A 27,025-nucleotide genomic window follows, 5' to 3' on the forward strand; every position below is an offset into this window, starting at 1 on the left:
CATTCCCCCCCCACTCCACTCCATCCTGCCCACCCCCCTCCCTCCCACATTCCCCCCCTATAGTTCATGTCCATAGGTCATACTTATAAGTTCTTTGGCTTCTACATTTCCTACACTATTTTTACCCTCCCCCTGTTTATTTTCCACCTATCATCTATGCTACTTATTCTCTGTACCTTTCCCCCTCTCTCCCCCTCCCACTCCCTTAATGACAACCCTCATGTTCTAGTTGTTTGCCTAGTTTGCTCTCGTTTTTGTTTTATGTGTGGCCGTTAATAACTGTGAGTTTGCTGTCATTTTTACTGTTCCAATTTTTGATCTTCTTTTTCTTAGGTAACTCCCTTTAACATTTCATATAATAAGGGCTTGGTGATGATGAGCTTCTTTAACTTGACCTTATCTGAGAAGCACTTTATCTTCCCTTCCATTCTAAGTGATAGCTTTGCTGGATACAGTAATCTTGGATGTAGGTCCTTGCGTTTAATCTTGGGTAATGTAATTATGATGTGCCTTGGTGTGTTCCTCCTTGGGTCCAGCTTCTTTGGGACTCTCTGAGCTTCCTGGACTTCCCGGAAGTCTATTTCCTTTGCCAGATTAGGGAAGTTCTCCTTCATTATTTGTTCAAATAAGTTTTCAATTTTTTGTTCTTCCTCTTCTCCTTCTGGCACCCCTATAATTCGGATGTGGGAACATTTCAAGGCGTCCGGGAGGTTCCTAAGCCTCTCCTCATTTTTCCAAGTTCTTGTTTCTTCATTCTTTTCTATTTGGATGTTTGTTTCTTCCTTCTGGTCCACACCATTGATTTGAGTCCCAGTTTCCTTCTCATCACTATTGGTTCCCTGTACATTTTCCTTTGTTTCTCTTAGCATAGGCTTCATTTTTTCATCTGTTTTTCGAATAGATTCAACCAAGTCTGTGAGCATATTGATAACCAGTGCTTTGAACTGTGCATCCGATAGGTTGGCTATCTCTTCGTCGCTTAGTTGTATTTTTTCTGGAGCTTTGAAGTGTTCTGTCATTTGGGCCATTTTTTTTTTTTTGTCTTGGCGCTTCTGTTACTTTAAGGGGCGGAGCCTTAGGTGTTCACCAGGGCGGGGTAACGCTGGTCGCTGAGCTGTGACGCTGTACGAGGGGGAGGGGCCAAGTGGGAGCAATGGCGCCTGCCTCACTCTCCTCCGGATTTCAATCCTTCACTCCGCTACCCACAATCAAACTGGGCCACTCTGGTGCTGGTTCCCGAGTAAGTGGGCCTGTGCACACTCTAGGCCCCTGTGGGTCTCTCCAACAGTGAGGCTGGGAGTCTCTCCTGCTGCTGCCCCAACCCCCAGGGGCGCTTTCAATCAGAGGTTTGAGGCTTTATTTCCTGGAGCTGGAGCCCTGGGTTGCACGGTCTGCTTCGTTGCCCGGTGTTCGATAGGTTTATCTGTGGGCGAATTTGGTGCTGCGGGGTGCTACCCGCTGCTCTGCCTGCCCCACTCTCCGCCACTCTGAGTCCGGCCCTCTGGGTTTATCTGCGCAGATGTGGGGCCACGGGGTCTGCTAGTGCTCGGACTGCCTGCGCCATTTGTCCCACACTCCGCCAGTCTCAGTCCCGCCACAGCCACGCGAGTCCTCTCCACCCCGGTGCCCGTCTCCGCCCCTCCTACCAGTCTGGATGAATGTTTATTTTCTATTTTCTTGGTGTTGGTCCCCCTTGCTGTTCGATTCTCTGTCAGTTCTGGTTGTGCGAGGAGGCGCAGTGTGTCTACCTACGCCGCCATCTTGGTTCTCCCTACACTGTATTCTTAAACCTTCACTAGCTTCAGTAATATTAGTTATCACATTAATATTTCAACATTTTATTTAGACAACTTTCTTTCCTTCCAAGTACTCTCTCATTTGTCAAAGATAACGGGAGAATGTACAATGTTAAAAATTTGTTTCTGAAATGCTTTATTCTTATAATCAGTACACATTATATTAAGTATAGAATTTCCTTAAAAATTAACAAACTCTAAAGTTTCACTGTTAGGACACTGATACAGAGAAGGAAACGTCTGGCTCTTTTGACTTTTCTTTTTACATTTATCCAAGTCCCAGTAGATTCTCATGTTAAGGTTCTTCTGTGCTATTTTTGTCCAAGTTGTGACAGCTAAAACAAATCATAAGATCATAAATATAACATTTTGTTAATCACAAAAGACATGCATTCAAACATTTGTAAACACCTTAAAAATGCACACTTTCATCACGGTAAAAATTAGAGTTCTTATTTCATTAACTGCATTTCTAGAATACATTTTTACTCATGTTTACAACTAACCCAAGTGTTTAAGATTTGTAGATTTTTATTTTTGGTACATGTTATTGATTATGCTATTACAGTTGTCCCAATTTTTCCCTTTGCTCCCCTCTGCCCAAAAGCCCCCTTCCCTCCAGTAATCACCCACCCTTAGTTCATGTCCATGGGTTGTGCATTTAAGTTCTTTGGTTTCTCCATTCCCAATATTATACTTAATGTCCCCCCGTGTATTTTGTGCCTATCAATTTATGCTTATTACTTTTTCCCCTATTTACCCCCTTTCCCCTCCCACCTGATAACCCTTCCAAATGATCTTCATATCTATGATTCTGTTTCCATTCTAGTTATTTGCTAGTTTGTTTAGATTCAGTTGTTGATAGTTATGAATTTGTTGCCATTTTAATGTTCATAGTTTTGACATTCTTTTTCTTAAATAAGTCCCTTTAACACTTCCTGTAATAAAGGCTTGGTGATGATGAACTCCTTTAGCTTTACCCTGTCTGGGAAGCACTTATCTGTCCTTCCATTCTAAATGGTAGCTTTGCTGGATAGAGTAATTTTGGTTGTAGGTCCTTGCCTTTCATGACTTTGAATACTTCTTTCCAGCCTCTCTTGCCTGCAAAGTTTCTTTTGAGAAATCACCTGATAGTCTTATGGGAACTCTGTAGGTAACTGTCTCCTTTTCTCTTGCTGCTTTTAAGGTTCTCTCCTTATCTTTGATCTTTGGCATTTTAATTATGATGTGTCTTGGTGTGGTCCTCTTTGGGTCCACCTTATTTGCAACTTTGTGATTTCTGGACTTATATGTCAAGTTCCTTTGCCAAATTAGGGAAGTTTTCTTCCATTATTTCTTCAAGTAAGTTTTCAATTTCTTCCTCTTCTCCTTCTGGCACTCCAATGATTTGGATGCTGATACATTTAAAGTTGGCTCAGAGGTTCCTAAGCCTCCCCCCCCGACCCTTTTTTTTGATTCTTGTTTCTTCTTTCTGTTCTGGTTGAATGTTTATTTCTTCCTTATGTTTCAAATCATTTATTTGGATCCCGGCTCTCTTCCCTTCACTGTTGGTTCTCTGTATATTTTTCCTTACTTCACTTAGTGTAACCTTCCTTTCTTCCTTTATTTTGTGGCTACACTCACTGAGCTCTCTGAGCATCCTGATCACCAGTGTTTTGAACTCTGCATTTGACAGGTTGGCTATCTGTTTTGTTTAGTTCTTTTTGGGGGTTTTGTTCTGTTCTTTCATTTGGGCCATATTTCTTTGCCTCCTCAATTTTGCAGCCTCCCTGTGTTTGTTTCTGTGTATTAGGTAGAGCTGCTTTTACTCCCTGTCTTAGTGGTGTGGCCTATTATAGAAAAGGCACCTGTAAATGGTGTGGGGCAGAGCCTTAGTTAATCGCCAGGGTGGGGGAACCCGCTTTGTTGCTTTGGAGCTGTGTGTGTGTGTGGGGAGGGTTATTGAGAGGGGACTCTCCTGCTGCCTGGGTTCTGGAGGCTTGCTCAGCACTCATCCTGCTTCTAGTTGCTTCATGCACCTCCTGTATGCAATTGGTGCCCTGTCAGATGCTGCCATGGGGTTTGCATACATTCTAAGTCTGTGTGGGCCCTTTAAGTGGCATAAATCTGGCAGTTTCTTCTGTTGCCCCAACTCCCACTGGTTTTTACAGCCAGAGGTAATGGCAGTTTATCCTCTCAGTGCTGCAACCCTGGACTGTGTGGTGTGGCCTGGGGCGGGGATCACTCGCTCCCAAGGTATCCCTCCGTTTTTACCCACCACATGTGAATGTGGGACCGCCCATTCTATTGCCACTGCCACGTCTCCGTGCCCCACTGCATCCTCTCTGCCCGACTCTGCATCTCCACCCTCCTACCCATCTGGATGAATGTGGCTTCTTTAAATCCTTGGTTGTCAGACTTCCATACAGCTTGTTCTGACGGTCCTGGGTGTTACTCGTTTTTGAAATCTGGTTGTAATTCTTTCTATAGTTGCATGAGGAGGCGCAGCATGTCTGCCTCCATCTTGACCAGAAGTCCCAGAATGCTTTGCCTAGTCATCTGCATCAGGAGTAGACCTCTCCTCATCTCCCTCCTATTGCTTCAGGATCTCTGTAGATATTTTAAAACTAAATAGCAATAAACACTGTCATGGCCAAAAATGTGGAAAATACTTATAATTGCAAATTCAACTAATGAAAAACAAAACCCCCTGAGAATGAAAAAATTAATATTAACGCAATATTAAAATGTAAAGAAAAAATGTCATGTGGGACTTCACTGCTGACAGATCACTTCTCCACACAATTTCTAAGAGGTAATTAAAAGGACAAGGCTTTCAATTTGGAAAGGCTGAGTTATCTCTTACTGGATGAATTCTCTCAGAGATAGCATTTATAAAATTTTAAACAAAACCAAGTACCTGAAGGCAATGGAGAACAACTGGAAGGCAGGTCTGGAAGACAGTCTGAACTTGGAAGGAAGGGAATAGCACTGGCCGAGTTCCCTGATCTTGTGATTCTTAGCCTGGAGGCAGGCCATAATTGTTTCTACACTGGTAGCCAAAAGTCTGACAGAAAAACTGCAGTCTTTCTGGCCTGAAAGACCAGAGGGGTTTGGGGACAACTGAAGCCACTGGACAGTGAGTGAGGGGGAGGTCCTGGAAAGGAGAGAGCCAGAGTGAGGGATTCCTAAACTCTGTGTAGAGACTTTTCCTAAATATATGGTAAAACCCTGAGCCACCTGTTACTGTAAGAGACTAAGAAGTAAGATTTGAACTGCTGCCCAAGAGACAAAGCTTGAAATTTGAGTCTAATCAAGTTAACTGCCTGCTAAAACCACAAATCAACACTCTTCAGAGAAATAGAATTCAGACTCCAGTTCATAATATTAAGGATACAAGCTAAAATTATTCAATATATGAAAAAATAGAAAAGTATGACTGATTCTCTAGGGGAAAAACAACGGAGACTGACAGTGAGATGATCCACATGCTGTAATTAAAAGTTTCTTTTTAAATTCTCACACAAGGATATGTTCTCCCCCCCAAAAAATTGATTTTATAGAGAGAGGAAGGGGGAGAGAGATTGTCAAAGTTGATCGGTTGCCTCCCGTACATGCCTCGACCAGGGAATGAACCTGCAGCCTCGGTATGTGCCCTGACCTGGAACTGAATCCGCAACCTCTTGGCACACAGGATGACGCTCTAACCCACTCAGTCCCCCAGCAAGGGCAATAGATAAGTTTTAAAAGCAGCTATGACAACTATCCTCAAAGAAACTGCAGGAAATATGCTAACAATGAAAAGATAAGAAATCATAGCAGAGAAATACAAGCTACATTAATAAAACACAAATGAAAATTCTAGACCTGGTAAGAAAATTCTCAAACTGGTAAAAACAACATTATTCAAACAGTAGAATGGGGATAAGAGAGTAAAGACTTAGTAAATCTGAGGACAGGCCAGCTTAAACTGTGTACTCTAATGAACAGAATCCTCAGGGATCTGTGAGACAATATGAAAGTTGAACATAAATGTATATGGAGTCCCAAAAGGAGAGGAGAGAGGAAATTGGGCATAAAAATATTGAAGACACAACAGCTGAAAATGTTCTACATTTGGTGAATGTATAAATGTATAGATTTAGAAAATTCAGTGATCCTGAAACAAGATACACAAAAAGTCACAAAAGATACATCATAATTAAATTGCCGAAAACTGAAGATAATGAAAAAAAATCTTAAAAGCACCCAGAGAAAAATTTTATCAGTCTGAATAACTGTTTACTTCCTATCAGAGACATAGAAAGCAGAAGATTATGGAATAATCTTTGAAGTATTGAAAAACTATCAATTCAGAATTCTATATCCAATGAAAATATCATTTAAGAGTAAAGGTGCAATAAGGACATTTGCATATAAAGGAAAATTAAGAGAATTCATTGTGAGCATACTCAAGCTATGCTAGCTACCACACCAACATTTATGGAATACTGCTAGAGCAGTGTTTGGCAAGAGTTTTAATTTTACTGCTTTTGAAATGCTTATTTTGGAAAAGAAAAACTAAAGTTGTTGACTTCATATTTGAACTTCAGAAGCTAGGGAAGAGAACAAAGTAAACCCAAAGTAATCAAAACAAAGGAAGTAAAGAATTGAAACCAATGACTAGAAAACAGAGAAAATTGGCACACACAACATCTGGATCATTGGAAAAGATTAACGAAATTGAGAATCCTCTAGTTAACCTAACCAAGCAAAAAGATCCTGTTTACATGGTGTTCTAGAACAGGCAAAACTAATTCGTAGTAGGAAAACATCGAGACAGTGTGGTTGGGCAGGGACTGACTGAAAACGGCCACCAAGGCACCTTGTGGTGTGATGGTTCTGTGTCTAGGTAGGGGTTCAGGTTACTCAGGGGGACACATCTGACAAAACTCAGGATGTACACTTAAGATTTATGTATTTCACTGCTGTAAATTTAAAAGAGTTAAAAACCCCCTAAACAATGAACTCCAGGTAACAATATTGATAGAGATATATTAAGGGGGAAGTGTACTGATATTTACAATTTACTTAAAATTAATAAAGTTGGAGTAATGAATAGAATGAACAATGGATAGATGGGTAGGTACCTTATAAAGAATGTACAGGGCAATGTTAATTGGCATTGTACATGTGCTCACTGCAAATTCTCTTCAACTTTTCCATGTATTTGAAATTCTCACAATACCATTGGGCCACTGGGATAAGAAAATAATGTTAGAAAATGATACCAGGGCCCTGGCTGGTGTGGCTCAGCTGGTTGGAGCACTGTCCCATAAACCAAAAGGTCGCCAGTTCAATTCCCAGTCAAGGCACATGCCTAGGTTGTGGGTTCCATCCCTGGTTGGGGGCATATGAGAGGCAACTGATCAATATTTGTCTCTTTCATCCATGTTTCTCTTTCTCCCTCCCTTCCCTTCTCTCTAAAAATCAATAAGCATGTTCTTGGGCCAGAAAATAAATAAATAAATAAATAAATAAATAAATGGAAAAAAAGAAAATGATACTAGGAACTGATGCTAAAAATGAGTACAGGGAACAGTCACTATTTTGGTAGCAGTCAAGGCAAAGGTAAGTGGACATTACTGATCAGTCTACTTAGTTCAAGCTTAAAAGAGCTAAAGTTAATATTATTACTAGAGCATTAGGGGGAAAAATACTAAAACAATGTGTAGACCCTGCACACCTCAGCTACTCCTGTCATTAACTCTCAAGGTGAATGAAGATTCCGCTCTGTCATCTGAGCTCATATGGTAGTAACAGCTCAAAGTTACTTTATTTCTTAGCCCAATTTATGATATGTTTGGCAAAGACAGAAATGTGGACAGTATGTAAGGAAATGCTGAATTAAATTTTTCCTGAGTACATTATTCAAATTTTAAATTTTCTGAATTTACCTTTTTACAGATTTGGGATCCTAGAAATAATGTTACTCACCAGAGTTTTCTTTACAGTTGCTCATGGCAAAACCTTACATTCTTATAGCTCTATGGTTTTAGCTGGTTCAGATGAATATAATCTACTTTTGTTCTCTTTTGAAAAACACCAACAGCAACTTAGGGTAGGTTAACAGAAACAAACGGAAAAGGTATGCTTACCTGTTTCAGGAACTGTGCAGCATTAAAAAGTTCACTGCAGCCATATAAAATGTGTTTGCCTTGCTTCCCCTGTACAAACCAGGAACAGAAAACAGATACAAGTAAGTAACAAGTATTCCAAAGAAGAAGGATTAAAACCAGACTTTCTGTTATTCCTGAAGGTTTTTTTTTTTGGGGGGGGGGGGCGGTGCTGGTGGTGGATTTTATCCTAACATTGCATGGAATGAAGTGGTGGAGGGGCACAGTATTTTTTAAAAATACGCATTATGGGTTCCTATTGGTGCCTTCTCCACTGGAAATACAAGGAATCTGATGACTGCTACATGTCATACTCATCTATAAAATTTCAGGTCAACATTCTTGTAATACAGGATCTGCATTATTTGGAGAAAACAGTCTTAGATATTTGTTATGTGGAAAGTAGGAGACGGTACAAGTAGCATGGACTGTCATTTTGGTCTCATTTGTGCAACAGAGCATTCACATGTTAATATCCCCATTCCGTCTTGTAACAGTGAGTTTCGTTCCTAATTTTGACAGAATGTGGGAACCCAATTAGAGCACTCAAAACTCTTCTACTCAGAATTTTGGTTAAGTCCTTAATGTTAAAATTCTTATGTATATTGTGAATTGAAGTAAGAAATCTTAGTAAGATTTCTTTTGTAAAGTAAAAAACTTATTTCATAATACAGCAAATATAACTCATCAATACAGCAAATATAACTTATCAAGGAACAAAACAATTATGGCTTTTTAATCCAAGAGAAGGGCAATCCTCTGTGATGTGCAAGTTGAACAAACACTGTTGGTTGAATAAATGCCCTAGAACCGGCTACCTCTGAGAACAAGGAAGACGACAGTCACATTTCACTCAAGTGTTTTCAAAATGAGAAGGTATGTGCAGCAATTACACAGGGTCATAAAACTGGGATTCTTCAGGCCACACAGGATATATTTACATAAGACATTAATAAAGGCAGAGGCCATAGCACCTAAGAATAAAGAAAGCAGCACAGGAAACAGAGGGGCCCATCCATAACTTCTAGGCAGAGTCCCCAGGATCCCATCTCAGTAGCACAGGACACATTTCATTTTTAAATGGAGATACCTTGGCTCAGGGGAGCTCCATTGTTGCCCAAAGAGGGGTCTTTTATCCTCTTTGGCCATAGAGCCAAGTCATGACCAGGCTCAATAGCAGAAACAGGAAATCATGACAGAAACCAGGTACAAGCCATCAATCTTCATATTCTCTATGAAACAATGCTGACAGACTAGTGCAAGGCAAGTTGCCCCCTCGTCTGTCTTGGATACTAGCAAATTTCATTCAGGACTGACCAAATTTCTTTATCCATTTACCCACTGATGGGCATTTAAATTGTTTCCATACCTTGGCTACAGTAAATAATGCTGTAATGAACATGGAGCTATATCTCTCTTTTGAGTTAGTGTTTTAGTTTTCTTCAGATAAATGCCCTGAAGTAGAATTACTGGTTCATATGGTAGGTATACTCATAATATTTTTTAGAAACTCCATACTGTTTTCCATAGTGGCTGCACCAATTTACACATTCCCATCAAAGGTGTACAAGCGTTCCCTCTTCTTGTTAAAACATTTGTTATTTTCTTGTCTTTTTGATGATAGCCATACTAACAGGTCTGAGGTGATATCTCACTGTGGTTTTGATTTGCATTTCCCTGATGATTAGTGATGTTGAGCATCTTTTCATGCACTGGTATGGCCATCTGTATATCTTCTTTGGACAAATATCTAAGCAGATCCTCTGCCCATCTTTTAATTGGATTTTTCAAAAAAATTTACGGGTTCTTAATATATTTGGATCTAAGCACCATATCAGATAGATGATTTGCAAATATTTTCTCCCGCTCACTTGTTGATGGTTTCCTTTCCTGTGCAAAAGCTTTTTAGTATGATGTAGTCCGACTTATTTATTTTTGCTTTTTGCTTATGGTGTCAGATTAAAAAAAATCATCACCAAGATTTACGTCAAGGAACTTACTGCCCATGTTTTCCTCTAGCAGTTTTATAGTTTGAGGTCTTATGTTAAAGTCTCTAATCTGTTTTGAGTTAACATTTGTGTGTGGTCTAAGACAGTGATCCAGTTTCATTCTTTTGCATGTGGCTCTCCAGTTTTCCAAAACACCATTCATTGAAGAGACTGTCCTTTCTCCACTGTATTTTCTTGGCCCCTTTGCTGCAAATTAATTGACCATATAGGTGTGGCTTTATTTCTGGGCTCTGTATTCTGCTCCATTGATCTATGTGTCTGTGTTTATGCCAATATCATACTGTTTTAATTAGTAAAGCCTTGTAATATAGTTTAAAACCAGGGAGCACAATACCTCCACAGCTCTGTTCTTTCTCAAGACTGCTTTGGCTATTGGCACCTTTTTTTGGTGGTATTTTTGGATTATTCTATTACTTTGGAATTTAGATACAAATGGCATTTAATCTCTAGATTTCTTTGGGGTAGTATGAACATTTTAACAATACTGATTCTTTCAAATCATGAGCACAACATATCTTTCCTTTTATTTGTGTCTTCTTCAATTTCTTGTAGTTTTTAATATAAGGTGTCTCACCTCCTTGGTTAAATTTATTCCCAGGTATTTTCTTTTTGATGCAGTTGTATGTGAGATTTATCTATCTTTCTAATAGTTCATTACTAGTATATAAAATTGCAGGATACTTTCTGTGGACTAATTTTGTATGCTGAAACTTTACTGAATTAGGGTTTTCTACATACAGTTAACCCTTGAACAACACGTTTGAACTGCACAGGTCCACTAATATACGGATTTTTTTTCCAATATATACTTGTACTGTTTTTTATTGTGTTTGGGAGTCTTTGGATGTGAAGAGCCGAATGGGAACCTGTGGGAATTGATATACATAATTTTATGTAGGGGCATCGATGGATTTTGGTATCCACGGCGGGGGGTCCTGGAACCAATCCCCCATGGACAACAAGGGTACACACACAGAGTTACATGCAGAATTTTGAATGTGTGGGCTCCCCTAACTCCTGTGTTGTACAAGGGTCAACTATATAATGTGTTGTCAGCAAACAGTGACAGCTTTATTTTTTCCTTTCTAATTAGGATGCTATTTATTTATTTATTTATTTAGCCAAATGCTCTGGCTAGGACTTCCAAGTACTATGTTGAAAGTGGGAGTGTGCATCTTTGTCTCATTAGTATACTCAAATGTTTAAAAATCAATCAAATTAATTTTATGAAACACATCATTGCTATACTAAATAGCAGTTACATTAACAGTTAGATCAGGGCTTCCGGTCAAGATGGAGACGTAGGTACATACACTTTGCCTCCTCACACAACCAAAAGAAGGGCAACAAATTTAAAAACAAAAAGCAATCAGAACTGACTAAAAATCAAACTGTATGCAAGTCTGACAACCAAGGAGCTGCAGTTAAAGAAAAACCATTCATCCAGACTAGTAGGAGGGGCAGAGAGGACACGTGGCAAGGTGACAACTGGAAGACCAGGTGGGCGAGGCTGGCGGACTAGGTGGTCCCACATTTGCGTGTGGATAAAATAGGGAGTGAGGACAGTTTGTGCAATTCAGGGTTCCAGCACAGGGAAACAAAGCCTCAAAACCTCTGGCTGTAAACCTGTGGGAATTGTGGCAGTGGGAGAAACTGCCAGCCTCACAGGAGAGTTTGCTGGAGAGACCCACAGGGTCCTAGAATGTACACAAAACCGCCCACCCAGGAATCAGCACCAGAAGGGCCCAAGTTCCTTGTGGGAAGTGGGGGAAATGGCTAAACGCTGGTGGAAAGCTGAGCAAGCAGCACTGTTCCCTCTTGGATCCCTCCCCCACATACAGTGTCACAACGCAGTAATGTGGTTGCCCCGCCCTGATGAATACCTAAGGCTCTGCCCCTTACTACATAACAGGTGTGCTGAGACAAAGAAATATAGCCCAAATTAAAGAACAGATCAAAGCTCCAAAAACAGAACTAAGCAATGAAGAGATAGCCAACCTATCAGATGCGCAGTTCAAAACACTGGTAATCAGGATGCTTACAGAAATGGTTAAGTATAGCTGCAAAATAGAGGAAAAAGTGAAGGCTATGCAAAGTGAAATAAAGAAAAATATACAGAGAACCAACAGTGATAGTAAGGAAACTGGGACTCAAATAAACGATTTGGAGCAGAAGGAAGAAGTAAACATTCAACCAGAACAGAATGAAGAAACAAGAATTCAAAAAAAATGAGGAGAGGCTTAGGAACCTCCAGAACAACTTTAAATGTTCCAACATCTGAATAATAGGGGTGCGAGAAGGAGAATAGGAAGAGCAGGAAATTGAAAACTTATTTGAAAAAGTAATGAAGGAGAACTTCCCCAATTTGGCAAAGGAAATAAACTTCTAGGATGTCGAGGAAGCCCAGAGAGTCCCAAAGAAGCTGGACTCAAGGAAGCACACACCAAGGCACATCATAATTATACTACCCAAGATTAAAGAGAAAGAGAGAATCTTAAAAGCAGCAACAGAAAAGGACACAGTTACCTACAAAGGACTTCCCATAAGACTATCAGCTGATTTCTCACAAGAAACTTTGCAGGCAAGAAGGGGCTGGAAAGAAGTATTCCAAGTCAAGAAAGGCAAGGAGCTGCACCCAAGATGACTCTATCCAGCAAAGCTTTCATTTAGAATGGAAGGGCAGATAAAGTGCTTCTCAGATAAGGTCAAGTTAAAGGAGTTCACCATCACCAAGTCATTATTATATGAAATGTTAAAGGGACTTATCTAAGAAAAGGAAGATCAAAAATACAAACACTCAAATGACAACAAACTCACAACTATCAACAAGTGAAGCTAAAAAGAAAAACAAAAACTAAGCAAACAACTAAAACAGGAACAGAATCATAAAAGTAGAGATCACACGGAGGATTATCAGCAGGAACAGGAAGGGGAGATAATGGGGGAAAAGGTACAGGGAATAAGAAGTATACGCGGTAGGTACAAAATAGACAGGGAGAGGTTAGGAATAGTACAGGAAATGGAGAAGCCATAAAACTTGTATGTATGACCCATGGATGTGAACTAAGGTGGGGGAATGATGGTAGGACGGTGTTGGTAGGGCAGAGGGGAAAAAAGGGAGAAAAAAAATGGGACAACTGTAATAGCATAATCAATAAAATATATTAAAAGAGTTAGATTAACATTACTAAATTACTAAATGAATCAATTAGAATTACTGAAGTATTTTCTTTGCCTCTCTAGCAAAAATGGCACTTGCCCATTGTGTTGTGAATTGGTAAATCAAGGGCCATACTAGATGATTCTTGATTAAAAGTCTCTTGTAGGCACATTTGTTTCATACAACAAGGTTGTGCTGAGAAGTTTTTCTAAAGTGACAAGGGAGGCTGTCATACATCTGCTAGCCCAGTTCCTTTGGAATGGAGCTGATAGGCAAAAAAAGGTTAGGATTGTTCACAACAAAGGAGACAGTAGACTCAAAAGGGGAGGAGGAGGAGCAGGAGGAGGAGGAGGAGAATAAGAAGAACTTGAAGAACTTCCAGGACAATTAAACTGGCTGGCTTAGTAGCTACTAAAAATATAATAGCTCTGTGAAAAACCTAAGGCTAACACAATACTTAATGGTGAAAGACTGAATACTTTGACCCTAAGATCAGGAAAAAGATGAGGTCTGCTCTTGACTTTTCTATTGAACATCTATCCTAGTCAGGGGGGTTAGGCAAGTAAAAGAAGGAAAAACATTCCAGATAGGGTAAGGAAGAAGTTAAATGGTCTCTATTCACAGATAACGTGATCTCCTACTTGTTACCCACTTAAAAAAAAAAAAACTATTAAAACGAATATATAAGTTCAACAGGGTTGCAGGACACAAGGGGAATGTACAAAAATTAACTGGACTTCTAATAATACCACTTACAATGAACAAACCAAAAATGAAATTTAAAAGTTCCATTTTCAATAGCGTAAATAAATAGCTTATACTCTGAAAACAACAAGAAAAACAACAGAGACTACAAAACAAAAAATAGTTGAAAGAAATTAAAGAACATCTAAATATACTGGAAAACATCCCATGTCATGGATCATTAGACTTAACACTGTTAAATGAAAATATTCCCCAAACTGATCTACAGATTCAATGAAATCCCACGGATCCCAACTGACATTGACAAACTGATTCTAAAATTCACATGGAATTGCAAAGGGCCCAGGAATCCAAAATAATCTTGAAAAAGAAGGATAAAGCAGGAGGACTCTCATGTTCTGATTTCAAAACTTACTACGAAACGATGATGATGAACACAACATAGTACTGGCGCAAGGACAGACCTATGTCTCAACAGAATTGAGAGTCCGGAAATAAATTCATGTATGTATGGTCAAGTGATTTTCAATATGGCTGCCAACACAGTTCAATGGGGAAAAACTAGTCTTTTCAATAAATGGGGACATTTATCCCGGGACAAACTGGATGGCCATCAACCTTACTTCATACTACACAAAAAAATTAATTCAAATGTATCAAAGACCTAAAGGTAAGAGCAAAAACTGTAAAACTAGAAGAAACATCAGGGTAATAAATCTTCATAACCTGCGACTTGGCAAAGGATTTGTAATATGACACCAAAAGCATGAGCAACAAAGGCAAAATAAATTACACTTCACAAAAATAATCCACCCCCCCAAGCACTGGTACTTTAAAGGACACCATGTAGAAAGTTAAAAAACAACCCACAGAATGGGAGAAGTTATTTGGAAATCATGTATCTGGTAGGGACATGTATCTAGAGTTTATAAAGAACTTGTACAACTCAATAATAAACAAGCAGAATTACCCAATTAAAAAAATGAGCAAAGGATCTGAATAGACATTTCTCTAAATAAGATATAAAAATGTCCAATAAGCACACAAAATGATGCTTGACATCATAAATCATTAGGGAAATGCAAATCAAAACCACAAATAAGATACCATTTCATATCCACTAGGCCAGCCAGAAGCAAAAAGATACCAAGTGTTGGTGATGACGCTGAGGAATCAGAACCCTCATACGCTGCTGGTAGGAATGTAAAATGATGTAGTCACTTCGGAAAATAGTCTGACAGCTTCTCAATAGGTTAAACAACGTTATGATTACCCAGCAACTCCACTCCTAGGAATATATACCTAAGAGAAATGAAAACAGTCACATGGAATTATACTGGCCTATTGCCTATGGTTCCAGGTAGACAGGTTTTACACACTTGGTGACTGAACTAAACACTTGCAACACTATTAGAGGCCATCACAAATATTACTTCAATTTGGACTCGCTTTTTACATGTCACTTGATAAAGAAACTGATTTTGCTCCAGGTACAGTTCAACACTGTGCTTAAGGAGCATCCTACATAACAGATGGACTTACCAGATCTTAGCAAACACAAAGTACTGGACTGACTGAAAATTGAACAGGCAATTGAAGCACCCACTTTCTAAACTGGGCGTATCTCTTACTAATAAGAGACAGAAAGAATGGCTTGCATGATGGAATGTGTGTTAAAAACATAACAGGCATTTAAATTAAATGAGGGAAATCAACACTGGATAGAGAAATGAGATAGTGCAGGGAAAATAAGGGAGGGAGGAAGTGGGGTACTAACACAGGAAATAACAGAGATTTCTCCTGCATTTCCAAAAATGTTCCTTTCGCTTTGCCTGACCCTGTGGTACAGAGACACAGATTATATTTACAAGTTCTGAGGACAGGATCATCGCAAACATGACACCAAGACAACACCTCTAAATCTGCCTGAGGGATGCAGGAACGGGCTGTCTCTTCTTTTCACCTGCCTTAACTGCGATCAGTGATTTCTGCATCTTCCTAACCAATGCGCCAGGCAGTCCTTTGTGCTCACACTTTCTTCATGTGACTGGGAACGGGCACAGGGAAGGCACCGGCCAGTCTCATAGTGCTGCCAGCTCCACAGATCAGTTGTCTTGCTAAATCTAATGACGGTCTTCTAAACCAGGGGCCAGTTGTGGGTAAAAATTAATGATGAGTGAAAAGAAGTAGTCATGACTCTCAGAAAGGAAGCCAGTAAGTTAATACTAAAAGGGAAAGCTAACAGTATCTTAGTACCTTGTAAGAGGCTGAGAGAAGGAGAATCATACTCTCAGCTACATCTACAGATGGCCTTAGGGCCTGCAGAAATTGCCTCCTTTATTTGAAGCTGAAGGTCCAAGACAGGTCCCCCCTGGAGGGTTAAGGAAGATTTACTCTGTAGTTATTCATGTAATATATCTTAATGATCCTAAAAACATCTGGGAGATTAACAGAATAATTTTAATGTTTCTTTTTCTTTTACAGGTTCTCATTTTACAGGCTTCATATATTCTGAGCAGGGGTGTCAAACTCATTTTCACTGGGGGCCATGTCAGCCTCGTGGTTGCCTTCAAAGGGCTGAATATAATTTTAGGACTGTATAAATGTATAAACTACTCCTTAACTAGGGGCAAGGAGCTTGGCACTGCTGCCGGGTGGAAACAAGGTGCTGGACTGGATAAAACAAGGTGGAGGGCCGGATTCGGCCCGCAGGCCTTGTGTTTGCCACCTGTGTTCTAAAGGATCCCTGTGGAGAGGAAAAAATAAAATACTGTTGGGCTCAAATGCATGCAAAAGATGTTGCTCCAAATCAGAGTCAAAGATCACTGCACACAATTTCTATAAAGCTAAGAGGTGATTTGTTTAGAAAGGTGCCTGGATATAGCGATACCCTTTCCTTCATATCCCTCTGCTTGGTTGTCTGTCACTCCCTGAGGCTGTCTGCTCTGAGCACTACTCCACTGCTAATGTGCTCCCGCTAAAGCTCTTGTTTGCTGAAAAAGCAGACACTCTACATTTGTTAGAAGTATGTTACTGATTTAAGTCAACAGGATGGGAGAGAAGTGCTTATGATTCAGTAAATGTGCCTGGTAAATCATCTCACCAAAGGAGACTTTTGGAAGAGGGGTTTACCTGAGGTCACCAAACATTTCAAGTCATATCAAGATACATAGCTGCAAAGTACATTACATCAAAAAGATGTGGAAGACACTATATTCCACATCATGTACAATTTTAGGCCAGAATGACTGTGATAGGAACAAAAAACAATGAATATGCAGGATTTTTAAACTACCTCTAGAAAAGGGCTTATGTAGGAATCACAGAGAGACCCCTAGAGAAGGCTAGTTTTCTAAAGACAGAATCACTATGAAACATCAAATGACAGAAGAATAAGAAAACCAACATACCTTTATGTAGTCTACAAGATTTTGATATTCAATGTAGTTGCCTCCTCCCACCACAAAAACAATTGCCTAAAAATGCAAACAAAAACAAAATAGGTTAAGAGAAATAGTTAAAGCTGTATTTTAATTTTCAAACATGGTTTTTACTCTGATGCATATTCTACAACTTAGGTATTAAAAAAAAAAAAAAAAAAAAAAACCCAGCCGGCAAAGGTCATATATACATGCCTGATGTTACTTTAACTATAAAGAAGTTTGTTTCTAAAGGTTTATAAATTTATAAATTTCTAATGTCTACTGAGAAGTAAATGAGGAAGAGAGTTTTCAGAAAAAAGTTAGAGGAAAATAAACCTCATTCTTCACCTAAGTAATGGCAAATAAATCCACGGGCTTTCTCCAAAGGCATTTTTGAATTTGAAGTTATTTATTGTAGGTAGAAAAAACCAGAACACTTAGCATTTGTATAATTTTTAATATACAGGGTGGGAAAAGGAAGATTTATAGTTGTTCATATGGAAAATAATAATTAACAATACCTACAGTAAGAATACAGTATATTCTTTACTGTAATTATTTTTATTAAGAAACTTCTTTGTATTTCAAATGAAAACACAGTCATGATATCATCACAAAAGTTTGGAATCCAATAAATTCCAAACATTCAGAGACTTTCTTAAAGACATCTTTTTCAGAGAATTACTTAATTTTGTGTCAGTTGTTTTAAGCTTCAACGACTGTCAGTATAAACCGCTTTGTAAATCAGAAAAGCACAGTTGCTAAGAATTCTTTTGAAAAGAATCATAGGTGCACCAAACTGGATTCATCAGGATTGCCCTACAGTCACCAGAAGAAAGCCATGTTTAGGACGAAGATCTTGACTGCTCGGTCACCTTTTCAACCTTCCTTTTCAGGGGTAGATTATTTTTATAGAACTTACCTCTTGGAATGGATTTTTGTTCCTTGGAACCGAGCTGTAACAAAGAAAAGCCATACTGAAAATTTCACCCAAGGCTTTTCTGATAGATAAGAGCAAGCATGGGAGAAACACGCACACAATTAGATAAAAGTTTACAAGTCTCCCTTCTTCATCTTCTTGGAGGGTGAGTCCTTTAGTTTTGTGTAGCCAGGTAATGAATTGGGATGCAGAGGAAGAATATAGAAGAGGTACATGTCTCAGTATCTAAAAGGAAATGGACAACTTGCTCACTTTAAAATAAAATTCTAGGGGAAGACTGAGCAGGAGAAGGAAAGGCTAAGCAGCATTCTCATAAGGAGTGGAAGTCTGGGTATGAGATGAGATGATAAGGTATATATTTTAGTAGTAAATGATGTAGAATTTTACCATATTCAACATAATATTACAGTGTATTTACATGTGTGAAAAAATTATGCAGACACATGTAGGGGAAGGATAACAATCTGGGAAAGAAAGGGGGATAGGAAGAGGGACCTGCATTTGCTGTAGCTTATTTCTTTATATGTTAATATTGCATATAAATTACATATTTATTTATATATTTATAATATATTTTCAAAATACTTCCTTGGTGTCCAACAGGTCTTTTAGTAAAGATGTTTTCCAAAGCTTTGGGAGTCAGACATATACTTCTTTCGAGTGCTAAAAGAGGCTGTACAAAGACAACTTAGTTTTTCCTCAGGAGCAATATTTAAAAATCCCAACCAAGAGAAGTGAGCTATTATAACTTTTCTTAATTATTCAGAGGCAGATTCCACAGTTCTATCATCTTTCCCTCATTTCTACGGCCCATCTAAATATCCCACAGATGGGACCAGAAGCCCACCTGATTGAAACACCTCATCCCTATTTAACTTCCTTCTAGAGTGCAATTTCTCTAAGAAGAAATTCCTCTTCCTTCTAGAGTGTAATTCCTTCTAGTATCTCTAAGAGTAGACATGGAGTGAAAAGAGGTAACACTTAAATGTTAAACAGCACAACATTATGGGGTACTAATAACCAGGGTCTAGTTGGATGAGATAGCTCGGGAGAAGGAAAGTCTAATAAAAATGAAAGCCTGAGCTCCTCTGTCTCATCAAGGCCGACATTCCCCCTCATTATCGTAAACTATGAGTCTGATGAAGAGAGTTTCTCAGTAAGCTCCAAGTGTTAGCCATGTGCAAACGCAAGGAAGGGAAAAATGTCACTTGGGGAATATCAGGATAGGAAGAGAGTTGTAAAATCCACCATTTTAAAGAGTCTACTCTGTGGTTTTTTAGTATATTTACAGAATTGTAAAACCAACTTCAGAACCATGTTATCATTTTTAAAAGAAACTCCATACCCATTAGTTATCACTTCATTCTTTCTCTCCTATAACTTATTCTTTGTCAAAATCCTTCTTACCAGCTGCAATCAGCAGCTTCTTTTGCAACTTTGGTAGTATTTCTTTAAGTTCAGAAACAAGGATAACCTTTTCAGTTACCAAAACAACCAATCCACTACCTAGAGATTAGATTATCTGTGCTGACCACCTACAAAGACGTGAAGGCCTGGGGTAAAAGCAAAGAGAAAGTTCTAAAGATCCCAAACATAAGGTATAAGCAAGAAAGCAGCTTCACCCAAGTTCTGGAGCTAAAGACAATGATTCCAAGAGAGGTTTTTCTCCCTCCTAAATCTGCCTATTCTTTCTCTGCATCTTTTAGGCTATTTTTCATTATCACCATGAATTAAATCTTGAAAAATAATATCCATAATAAAGTAAACAAATACCTTATCAGAGAGTTTTTGTCATAAAATATAGAAATTATCTGTAGAGTATCTCATTGCCATAAAGAAGTATTTATAACAATTCATAGCAACTAAGATTAAATGGACCAGTCAAATAAAAAAAAAAACCCAACAAAACAACTGGTATCTAACATAAAGCCATTTTTTTCATTTGGTCCAATAAGAATATTTATTTAAAAAGACACACATTATCTGAACTCCCCCTCTGCAGCAGCTTGTAATGCCACCATTATTTCACTAAAAACAAAACAAAAACCATCTAAAGGTATTTTTTTGTGTGTATATATTGGAAGGAAAAGCACCAAAATGTTTTAAGTATAATTACCAGTGATTATCTCTGAGTAATGAGATTATACATACTGTTTACTTACCAGTTTTCTATGTAGTTTGAATTTTAAATATTAAGTAATTATTGATTTATAACAAAAAATAAATTATGTTATTCCCAATCTTGACAGGGCTGGGGAAACCTACAACAAACACACAAGAGCTGCTTACCTGTCATTGCCCCGTAGCATTTTGGGATCAAAATATCTATAGTCATCAGTTTCCTATTAAACAAACAGAATTTTACCATAACTATGAAATTTCTCTTCAGAAAGGTACAGTGGCTTAGAGTAATTTATTTTAATGAATCCTTTAATTTGGTAGAATGTGTGACCACCACCACCACCATTCATCAAGCATTTACTATGTGATAAGCATTATTCTAATGCTTTCAATGAAATTACTTAATCCCAATGATATTTATGAGGTAGTTATTATTATACCTACTTTTTAGGTGTCCAAGTGAGAGTACAGAGAGAGCATATAACTTTCCCAAGGTTACATAATTAGCAAGTAATTTTAACTCCAGTATTTGAGCCCAGGTAGTCTAGTTTTAATGCCCCAGCTCTTAACCACTAGGCATACTGTTCCTTGAAAATACGAGGTCGGTCCAGAAATACTCTAGTCATTGTTAATATAATGAGAATGGTTTGCATGACATCGATGTAACCTGGCACCAAGGAAAGTGGACTGGAATGCTCATGTATGAACAATGACAACTTCACTGTACTAGTCAGCGGGGGGTGATAGATGACATGAGTGAGCATGTGTACTGTGTGGCTGTCACATCCAAAATGACTGAGCAAAGAGAGCATCAAATTTTGCATTAAGCTTGGACATTCCTCCACAGAAACTATTCAGATGTTTCAGAAGGCCCTAGCTATGGGTAACTGGTGACTGGCAGCTTCATCATGACAGTGTGCCCGCCCTTCTCATGCAGGTTCTTTGCAAAACATCAAGCCCCTCTACATCCCAGATTTGGCACCCTGTGACTCCTAGCTTTTCCCAAAACTAAAACCACCTTTGAAAAGGAAGGTATTTCAGACTGTCGATGAGATTCGGAAAAATACGATGGGGCAGCTGATGGCAATTGGGAGAACTGTGTGAGGTTCCAAGATGCCTACTTCAAAGAGGACTGAGACATTGTCCTAAGTACAAGATTTCTTGTATCTTCTTCAGTATATGTCTCTTTTTCATATTACATGGCTGGATACCTTCTGGACAGACCTTGCATGTTTTATAAGTTATGTAATTTTGTTTTTAGAATTTTATTGTATTATTTGTCCATAATTTTATCAAATGTACATAATACCTAATATAGGTTCACAATCTCTCTTATTTGAAACATTTGGAATTAGGTGGATTTTGGAATTTTGAATTTTAAAATAATTTTAGATAGACGGTATCCTGCATGAGCTATACATGTTACACTCCCAGTAGGCAACACCCATCATCTAACACAGTACTATTTCTGCAGCTAAATATATGAGTATTAACATAAAGTGAGAAAAATAAAAACTATAAAGGGCCTCAACTTGAATTAAGGGTAGGTTTTGCCACCAAGCGAATTTGCAAAACCTTTTAGGTTTCAGAACTTTTTGGACTTCAGAACTCATTCTTTTCTGGAGTGTATACAGCACTGCCCAAACCTGCCTGATGACAAATTATGCATTTACTGTCACTGTCAGGTCCTGCACTCGGTGAACAGTGTCGCGGAACTCTCAGGGAACCCAAACAGTGTCAGAATCCACTAACACTTTGCTCCAGGAAACCTAACAGCTAAATTTACAAGGCAAGATAAAACCTATCTGATACAGCTTAATCCCTTTCTTTCAATTTATTCAATCAAGACAAAACAGAACACTTCATTAAAAAATGTAAATGATAAACAGTATCTAGAAGTAGCCTATAGCATTTTAAAGCCTTTCAGATAAGATACATTTGAGAATACTAACTAGGTCTAACACAGTACACTTGCTAATCTCTCAGTGCCTCTATCTATCTGCAAACAGGAAAGGGATCAGAAAAAGTGTGAGAAGCTGCCTCACCTAGCAGAGAGATGGAAAAATGCTTTCCAAGCAGAAAATATTTACCCCATATTTTGCCGTGAATAATGCAATGTGCACTTTTTTTGCCCACATTTTTGAGGGAGAAATAAGGCTGCACATTATACATGGATAGTACTAATTCCGTATCTATATAAATGTTTTTAATTCTTTTATTTATGCTTATTTATGCGTTAAAAATATAACTCTAGAAAGCAATAACAATATCCGTATGCAAAATAATACCCTGGAATACGATAATCGTTTTTTTCTAAATATAAATAAATAAATAAATAAATATAAAATTGAATTAAAAATTAAAATGAAAGATTTTTTTCCCTGCAAGTTTTGGCCAAAAACATGGGTGTGCTTTATACATGGCAAACCATAGTACTTTTTCTAATTAAAAATATCTGTAGTAATGTTCCTTCAATTATGAAGAGTCAACAGAACTAATGAACTTATACACTTGGACAAACATCTGAATATGACTCACAATTTAGCAATCCATGTGCCTATGACAGAAACTGTTGTGGAAGGCACGTTTATGGTGGAATGAGCAGTTGTCAGGAATACAGAGTAACAGGTTTTGGATTCCAATTCTGCTACTCAATATAGTGTGCCTTGGGAAAAGTCACTTATCTCTTGGTTTCCTCTCTTCCATTTCAAAAATTTACTTCTAATGTTGTCTTAAACTAAAGTTTCATAAAGGTCACAGCTCTTGCCCTCAATAATACAGCACAGTGGTGAAAAATGTGGCCTGCCCAGTTCTGCCTTATTAGCTGTGTGTCCTTGGGCAAGTTAATTGGCCCCATTGTGCCACAGTTTTCTCATCTATAAAACGAGAATAATAAAATAATGGTATTTTTCTTAGAAGATTCGAGTAAGGACTAAATGAGATAATGTATAAAAAAGGTTTTGAATGGTTCCTGGCACCTATGTGTGTGATAAATGTTAGCTATTACCATTATTGTTGTTATTCATCATCTTACTTCAAGATTAAGGACAGCAATAAAATACACTCAATTTCCTTAACCCCTTGTAGATTTGGCATCTGCCTTAAAATTTTGCATTTATTTACCATATTTTAAGGCTTATAAGATGCAGTGGACCATAAGGTGCACCTAGGTTTTAGAGTAGGAAAATGGGGGGCTGGGGGAGGGGGTGCGGACAGACACACGCCAACCCGCCCCCATGCCGTGAGCCAGGTAAGCTACATTTGGACTCTAAGACGCACCCCCATTTCCCTCCCAAACTGGGTGGTGGTGGTGGGGGGGTGCGTCTTATAGTCTGAAAAATATGGTATACTTTTATTCTTTATTATTATTTGGAATATTTACTGCCTATAATGAAGTAGTATTCTCTAAGGTAATTAGTTACAAATTATCTTCTTGCAGGCTTTTTCAAGAGAGCTTTTCTTCACATATTCTAGGATGTAGTAAGAAAGTCTAATATTACTACATTGTATACCCCTTTCTCTACACTGATTCTTAGAAGGAAGAACCCTATTCTTTTTAGCTTATTATTATAGACAATTCTCTTAACTCGTCTCATAATTGTAATTGCCCCTCTTGGGGGTGTTTTATTACACTGTTTCTTTGTTTTCACATGGGCAGGTTTTAACATTTGTTTTTGTTAATGTCCTTTAATATCATTAAAATCACATTTTAATAATTATGAAAAATTACACATTAACCTGAAGATTCTGTTCTAATTCTCTTTCTTATCATACTCAAGTTTCCATAGAAACATGTAATTCTAAATCAAAAGGTCCTTTTAATGTGTAGGTGTATCGAGTTTTTAGTACAAATACATGTTTAGGATCTTAAGCCTCACTACCAAGGCTATAATGATCCAGAGCAACCCAAACTAGGGCACTGTTGGGATCAGGACCATGCTGCCTTTCTCAATCGCAGACTCTGGTGAAGATAACCACTCTCTAGTTGCCACAGGAACAAGCCGGGCTGTTTTAGAAAAGATTGTGGTAATTTTTACATTCCTGTCTTGAATTGTAAACAGATAGCTTGAAAATCCATTCCTTAAGTAAATGTTAACAACATTTACTCATTTGTCTATTTACCCAACAATTTCGTTTTCAGCCCAAAAGAATTTAGTACCACCTGAATACATGCATTTAAAAACTCTACCATGCATTCCTCCTAATTTTCATGAAATTGGTCTGGCACTGTTTATACTGTACCAGCTGATGCTTACTGGTCTTCTTCATTTATAGAAACTTGCTCCTTAGGATATATTTCACATTTAATTATACATAGACTCTAATCTACTTTAATTTGGTTGAGAACTGGCCATAATGGAGGTAACGGCAGCTGAGAAACCAATTCCCATTATCTGTGATAATGGCTGAAAATGGCTCTTTGAGAACATGGACTCTTCCTTCCCTCACGTAGTCTGTTGTGATTAAGGTCACAACAAACTCAGATTTTATTGCCTTTCATACAGTTTAACACGTTTAAGAATTTTACAAGTATAAGGTTATATGCTACTCACAGGGTTTGACTTCATCTCCATAAGATTGTCTAAAATACGAGTAACAGGTAGATTCTGTGGAAGAGATCAGTATTTTCATGAGAATAACAAATCAAAGTTCTCTATTGTCACAACAACCTAATCATACTATAGTTAAGTGTGCTTGCCTTTCAATTAAACACATTCTAAGATTAAGCATTCTGTGAATGGTTTCATAGACATAAATACTATTGGAACTACTCAAGTTTCCAAGGAAAAATAAAATTCTAAATCAAAAGGTACTTTTAGTGTGTAGGTATATCAAGTTTTTAGTACAAATGCATGTTTGGGCTTTTTACTTTTGTTAGATGTTTGCTTTTTAATACTACCAATTGCAAGCTTTTGTTTTGATCACATAAGATTTCCATTCTTATTTTTTTCATTTCCTTTTTCCAAGTTTTAAGTTTCTTTAAATACAGAGCAACTTAAAATTTGTGAAAATGTATGAGGTTAAATGACCTAATAGTGTTCTTTCATTTCTAGTGCATATTCAAAGCCAAAAAACTACCTGTACTCTTTAATAAATGGGAAAATAAATATATACCAACTTTATTGACCATTTTTATTGCCTGGCATAAACTCCCAATTCTCAATGACACGCTGAATCCCACCTTGCACATGAAATGTGTAACACTGGCGTTGGCAGAAGACTGCCTTTTGACATGCTTACATGTCTTGGGATCAAGAATACTACTGTTACATTTTCATCTGATGATTTTTATCATTATTTTGAAAGTAACAACACATGGAGTATAGAAAATTTACTCTGTGACTATTACGCCTATTCAAAGTGCATCCCTGCAGGGATGGTATTCTGACCATTCTGAAATGATGTTTCCTTTGTGAACTGTACAGGATGTTCTGGAAAAAAGTTTTTTATCTTCATACAACAAAGACAACATTAAATCTGATAACACATTGTATTTTACAAGTTTTACTTTCCTTAAGCCATAAAACATTTTATTGTTGTTAAAATGGACTATCACTAAGGAAAATACTGCTTTACACAAACAGAAAATGTGCATTTTTTCTTTGACTTTCCCTAGATTGTAAAGGCAAGTAAAAGCCTTTTATTTTTTTGTTTGTGGTAACATACCAATTACTTTTATTGTATTCATCTATGTGTACAACATTTTCAAAGTAGCTGTTTTTTTTAATTGTTCAAGAACAGTTGTCTCCATTTTCCCCCACCACTCTTCCCTGCCCACCAAACCCCACTTTCCCCATCCCCTCTGGTTACTGCCAGTTTGTTCTTAATTTCAATGTCTCTGATTATATTTCATTTACTTGTTTTGTTAATTAGGTTCCACTTATAGGTGAGATCATGTGGTATTTGTCTTTCACTGCCTGGCTGATTTCACTTAGCATAATGCTGTCCAGTTTAATCCATGCTGTTGCAAAGGGTAGGAGCTCCTTCCTTCTTTCTGCCTGCTGCGTAGTATTCCATTGTGTAGATGTACTACAGGTTTTTTTTTTTGAAGTATATGTTATTGATTTTACTATTACAGTTGTCCCCATTTTTTTTCCACCTTTATCCCCCTCCTCCCTACACTGCCCCCCTCACCCTGCAGCACCCAATCCCCCACAGTTCATGTCCACGGGTTGTACATATAAGTTCTCTTCTCCATTTCCTACACTATTCTTAACCTCCCCCCGACTATTTTGTGCCTGCCTATTCTGCTTCTTATTCCCTGTACCTTTTCCCTCCACTGTCTGCCTCCTGCTACCCACCGATAACCCTCCATGTGATCTCCATTTCTGTGATTCTGCTCCTGTTCTAATTGTTTGCTTAGTGTTTGTTTTTTTATGTTCAGCTGTGTACTACAGTTTTTTGATCCACTCATTTACTGATGGGCACTTAGGCTGCTTCCAGCACTTGGCTATTATAAATTCTGCTGCTATTAACATTGGGGTGCATAGGTTCTTTTAAACTGGTGTTTCAGGGTCCTTAGGGTATAATCACAGCAGTGGAATTAGGCAAGTAAAATTCATTATTCTCTGATATTTGTGTTGGCCAGGAACTTTTTAATATAAACACAAGGACCAAACACTCAAGCTGACTAAATGTACTTCCTGAATTCTATTATTTAGAATTTAAAAAAAAAGGTAGCACAAAATTTTTATCTTTTAAGTTTTGTTTCAAATAAAGTTGAGCTTGTTCATGTAA

The 27,025-nt window shown here is 38.0% G+C and overlaps 1 protein-coding gene across 3 annotated transcripts in view; it reads right to left on the reverse strand.

Annotated features, from left to right (window-relative positions):
• Positions 1 to 1,902: 1,902 nt before the first annotated feature.
• The window catches only part of SCFD1 (sec1 family domain containing 1), a 108,057-nt gene continuing 82,934 nt past the window's right edge, over positions 1,903 to 27,025 (reverse strand). For 2 of the 3 annotated variants that reach the window (XM_045188309.2, XM_045188310.3), the window contains 6 exons: positions 24,841 to 24,894; positions 20,456 to 20,508; positions 18,149 to 18,182; positions 17,215 to 17,280; positions 7,913 to 7,981; positions 2,056 to 4,932 (listed from right to left, as the gene is read on the reverse strand). In XM_045188309.2, the coding sequence (XP_045044244.1) occupies positions 4,795 to 4,932; positions 7,913 to 7,981; positions 17,215 to 17,280; positions 18,149 to 18,182; positions 20,456 to 20,508; positions 24,841 to 24,894 (414 nt within the window). In that variant the 3' untranslated portion in view covers positions 2,056 to 4,794. Of the gene's footprint in view, positions 4,933 to 7,912; positions 7,982 to 17,214; positions 17,281 to 18,148; positions 18,183 to 20,455; positions 20,509 to 24,840; positions 24,895 to 27,025 lie in introns of all 3 variants that reach the window. The other variant, XM_024551354.3, reaches the window with a different exon arrangement.

Source organism: Desmodus rotundus, chromosome 7, assembly GCF_022682495.2.
Source record: "Desmodus rotundus isolate HL8 chromosome 7, HLdesRot8A.1, whole genome shotgun sequence".
NCBI classification, from domain to species: Eukaryota; Metazoa; Chordata; class Mammalia; order Chiroptera; family Phyllostomidae; genus Desmodus; species Desmodus rotundus.